Below are 2,466 nucleotides of genomic sequence, written 5' to 3'. Positions count from 1 at the left end.
GTTCAACATGGATCCCAGATGGACAACATTTAGTATAAAAAGTTTTTAAAATCCATATCAACCTTTAATTTGTGGTAAAAATCTGAATCTGTTCAGGATCCAAATTCAACAAACAACAAAGAAAAACAAACACCAAATAAACCTAAATATGCTTTAATACACACAGTGGAAACTGTCTTAGGTTTTATGGATCAGCAAATTTATCTTCTGATTTTATATTTCTGTTTGCTGTTGCTTCTTTTACTGATCCAAACTGGTAAAAACTATCTGCATAAAATTATGGAATATTTCTTCACTATTTTGTCTGTTTCTGACTAAAATGTAAGATTTTTTTTCCCAGAAGTTGTTTTAAGGTTTAGTTTCCTCAAACTACAGATGGAAATTAAACTAAGAAACAATAATGAGGCAGAAAGTTTGGAGGAAAAGAGAGAAAACATCTTCAGGGTGACAGCTGGTCCTGCATTTAATAATAATAATAATAATAATAATAATAATAATAATAATAATGTTCCTCTGACTGTAGCACAGATACACAGCCGAGGGGAAGCAGCTTCTCTCTCAGAGCGTTTTCTCTCAGCTGCCAGAAACCAGCGACATCAAGTCGGCTAAAGCTGCTTCTGAGCTGCAGAGCGAGGTGAGAGCAGAAACCTCTGGGTCCTCTTCATCACAAATCAGAAGAGCTGATGATGAAGAGCTGATGATGAAGAGCTGACGCTGCTGCAGGTTCAGACGGTTCATCTCTGTTTCAGGTCAAGTACAGGTCGTCTGGCCGGCAGCAGGACGGCAGCAGCTTCTTCTCTGTGATGCCAGAAACTCTGGAGACTCAACATGCCAAGCAGGTTTCTGAGATGCAGAGCCAGGTACACACACACACACACACACGCTGAGAGAGGCTAACTAACCCTCTTATCTTAGCCTTAGAGGAAGCTGCAGTACCCAGAGAGAACCTTCTTGTTCTGGTTTTACAGTAATTTGTTGCTGACTCAGCTGTCATGTTATAATTTATTATTTTTTTATCAGTTTCCATAACGAGATGCTTAGTTTTAAGCTGTGACTCTAACAGCAGCCGGTGTTGCTGGATGGATCAGCTGCTGCCTGAGTTTCCTGCTGTTTCTACCAGCTGCTCGTTTCTTCGTCTGTCAGGTGAAATATAAATCGGACCTGAAGCAGCTGCAGTCCAGTTTGTTCTCCAGCCTTCCTGAGACGCTGCAGACCCAACGGGCCAAAGAAGTGACTGACCTGCAGAGCCAGGTGAGCAGCTGGCCGGTCTGCAGGTAAAACAGCAGAGAGTGAAAATAGAAAGATATGATAATATCATCTGGATGAACCTGATGATGAAATGACTTCATGTTTTAAAGTTCAGATAAATTTATCACCAACAACCTCAAACTGATACTTTAATCTTTTCAACTTTTCCTTTTTATTCATGTTCATGTTTGTAGCTGAAGACATTTTTATTCATTTTCATGTCCAACATAGAGAAATATGTTAAAAAGTGTAAGAAAGCAGCAGAAGAAGCTACAGCTAGTACTCAGGATGAATTCACTACATGACGTCATAAAATGAAGGATTAGAGGAGAAATGTTTAGAGTTCAGGAAACATGAAGACTCAGCAAACCGACACCCTGTGGAGAGATTTAAAAGTTATTTACTGTAAACTGTCAGATCATTATAATAAACATAAAGATGGCAGCATCAGGTAAATACTGGACTTTCTGTTCTGGCTCTGAGAAACAGATTCCAACTATTCACCAGAATAACTTTATTTATATTAGTTCAGTGATTTCTCCTCATAATCAGCTGTCATGGTGTAACGAGGCTTTACTTCTTATACATTAAAATAAATACTTAGAGATTATTGGTTCAGCTGGAGTTTTTCATGACATGTCTTTTTTTTCCTTAAATGTACAGAATCTCACAGCTTTTATGATTTATTTAATGCTAGACATTCATTAGATGAGCTCAGTGTTACCCTGTTGCTGCTGCAGGTGAAGTACAAGGAAGGCAGTCAGAAGGATTCATCGTCTCTGTACCAGCTGCTCTGTGAGACGCCGGAGACGCAGCTGAGCCGGCAGGTGATGGAGGTCCAGAGCGAGGTGTGACTCGGCTCTCTGAAACCTGCTGCTGCTCTCTTCCTCTCTCTCTTTTCCTCTCTGTCTCTCTTCCTCTCTGTCTCTCTTCCTCACCGTCTCTCTTCCTCACCGTCTCTCTTCCTCTCCGTCTCTCTTCCTCTCTGTCTCTCTTCCTCTCCGTCTCTCTTCCTCTCTGCTCTCTTCCTCTCCGTCTCTCTTCCTCACCGTCTCTCTTCCTCTCCGTCTCTCTTCCTCTCTGTCTCTCTTCCTCTCCGTCTCTCTTCCTCTCTGCTCTCTTCCTCTCCGTCTCTCTTCCTCACCGTCTCTCTTCCTCTCCGTCTCTCTTCCTCTCTGTCTCTCTTCCTCTCCGTCTCTCTTCCTCTCTGCTCTCTTC

At 41.7% G+C, this 2,466-nt stretch overlaps 1 protein-coding gene across 28 annotated transcripts in view; it reads left to right on the top strand.

The window, feature by feature from the left end:
* Positions 1-2,466, top strand: part of nebl (nebulette) — a 63,378-nt gene that overhangs the window by 36,615 nt on the left and 24,297 nt on the right. For 16 of the 28 annotated variants that reach the window (XM_016664579.1, XM_016664589.1, XM_016664578.1 and 13 more), the window contains 4 exons: positions 524-634; positions 750-860; positions 1,144-1,251; positions 1,989-2,096. The exons of 6 other annotated variants lie outside the window; for them this stretch is intronic. In XM_016664579.1, the coding sequence (XP_016520065.1) occupies positions 524-634; positions 750-860; positions 1,144-1,251; positions 1,989-2,096 (438 nt within the window). Of the gene's footprint in view, positions 1-523; positions 635-749; positions 883-1,143; positions 1,252-1,988; positions 2,100-2,466 lie in introns of all 28 variants that reach the window. 6 more of the 28 variants (XM_016664591.1, XM_016664590.1, XM_016664587.1 and 3 more) reach the window with 4 other exon arrangements.

The sequence above is a fragment of the Poecilia formosa genome, unplaced genomic scaffold (genome assembly GCF_000485575.1).
Source record: "Poecilia formosa unplaced genomic scaffold, Poecilia_formosa-5.1.2 Scaffold497, whole genome shotgun sequence".
Classification (NCBI taxonomy): domain Eukaryota; kingdom Metazoa; phylum Chordata; class Actinopteri; order Cyprinodontiformes; family Poeciliidae; genus Poecilia; species Poecilia formosa.
Note: the sequence above shows the minus strand (reverse complement) of the source record. Positions and strands in the feature narration are given on the sequence as shown.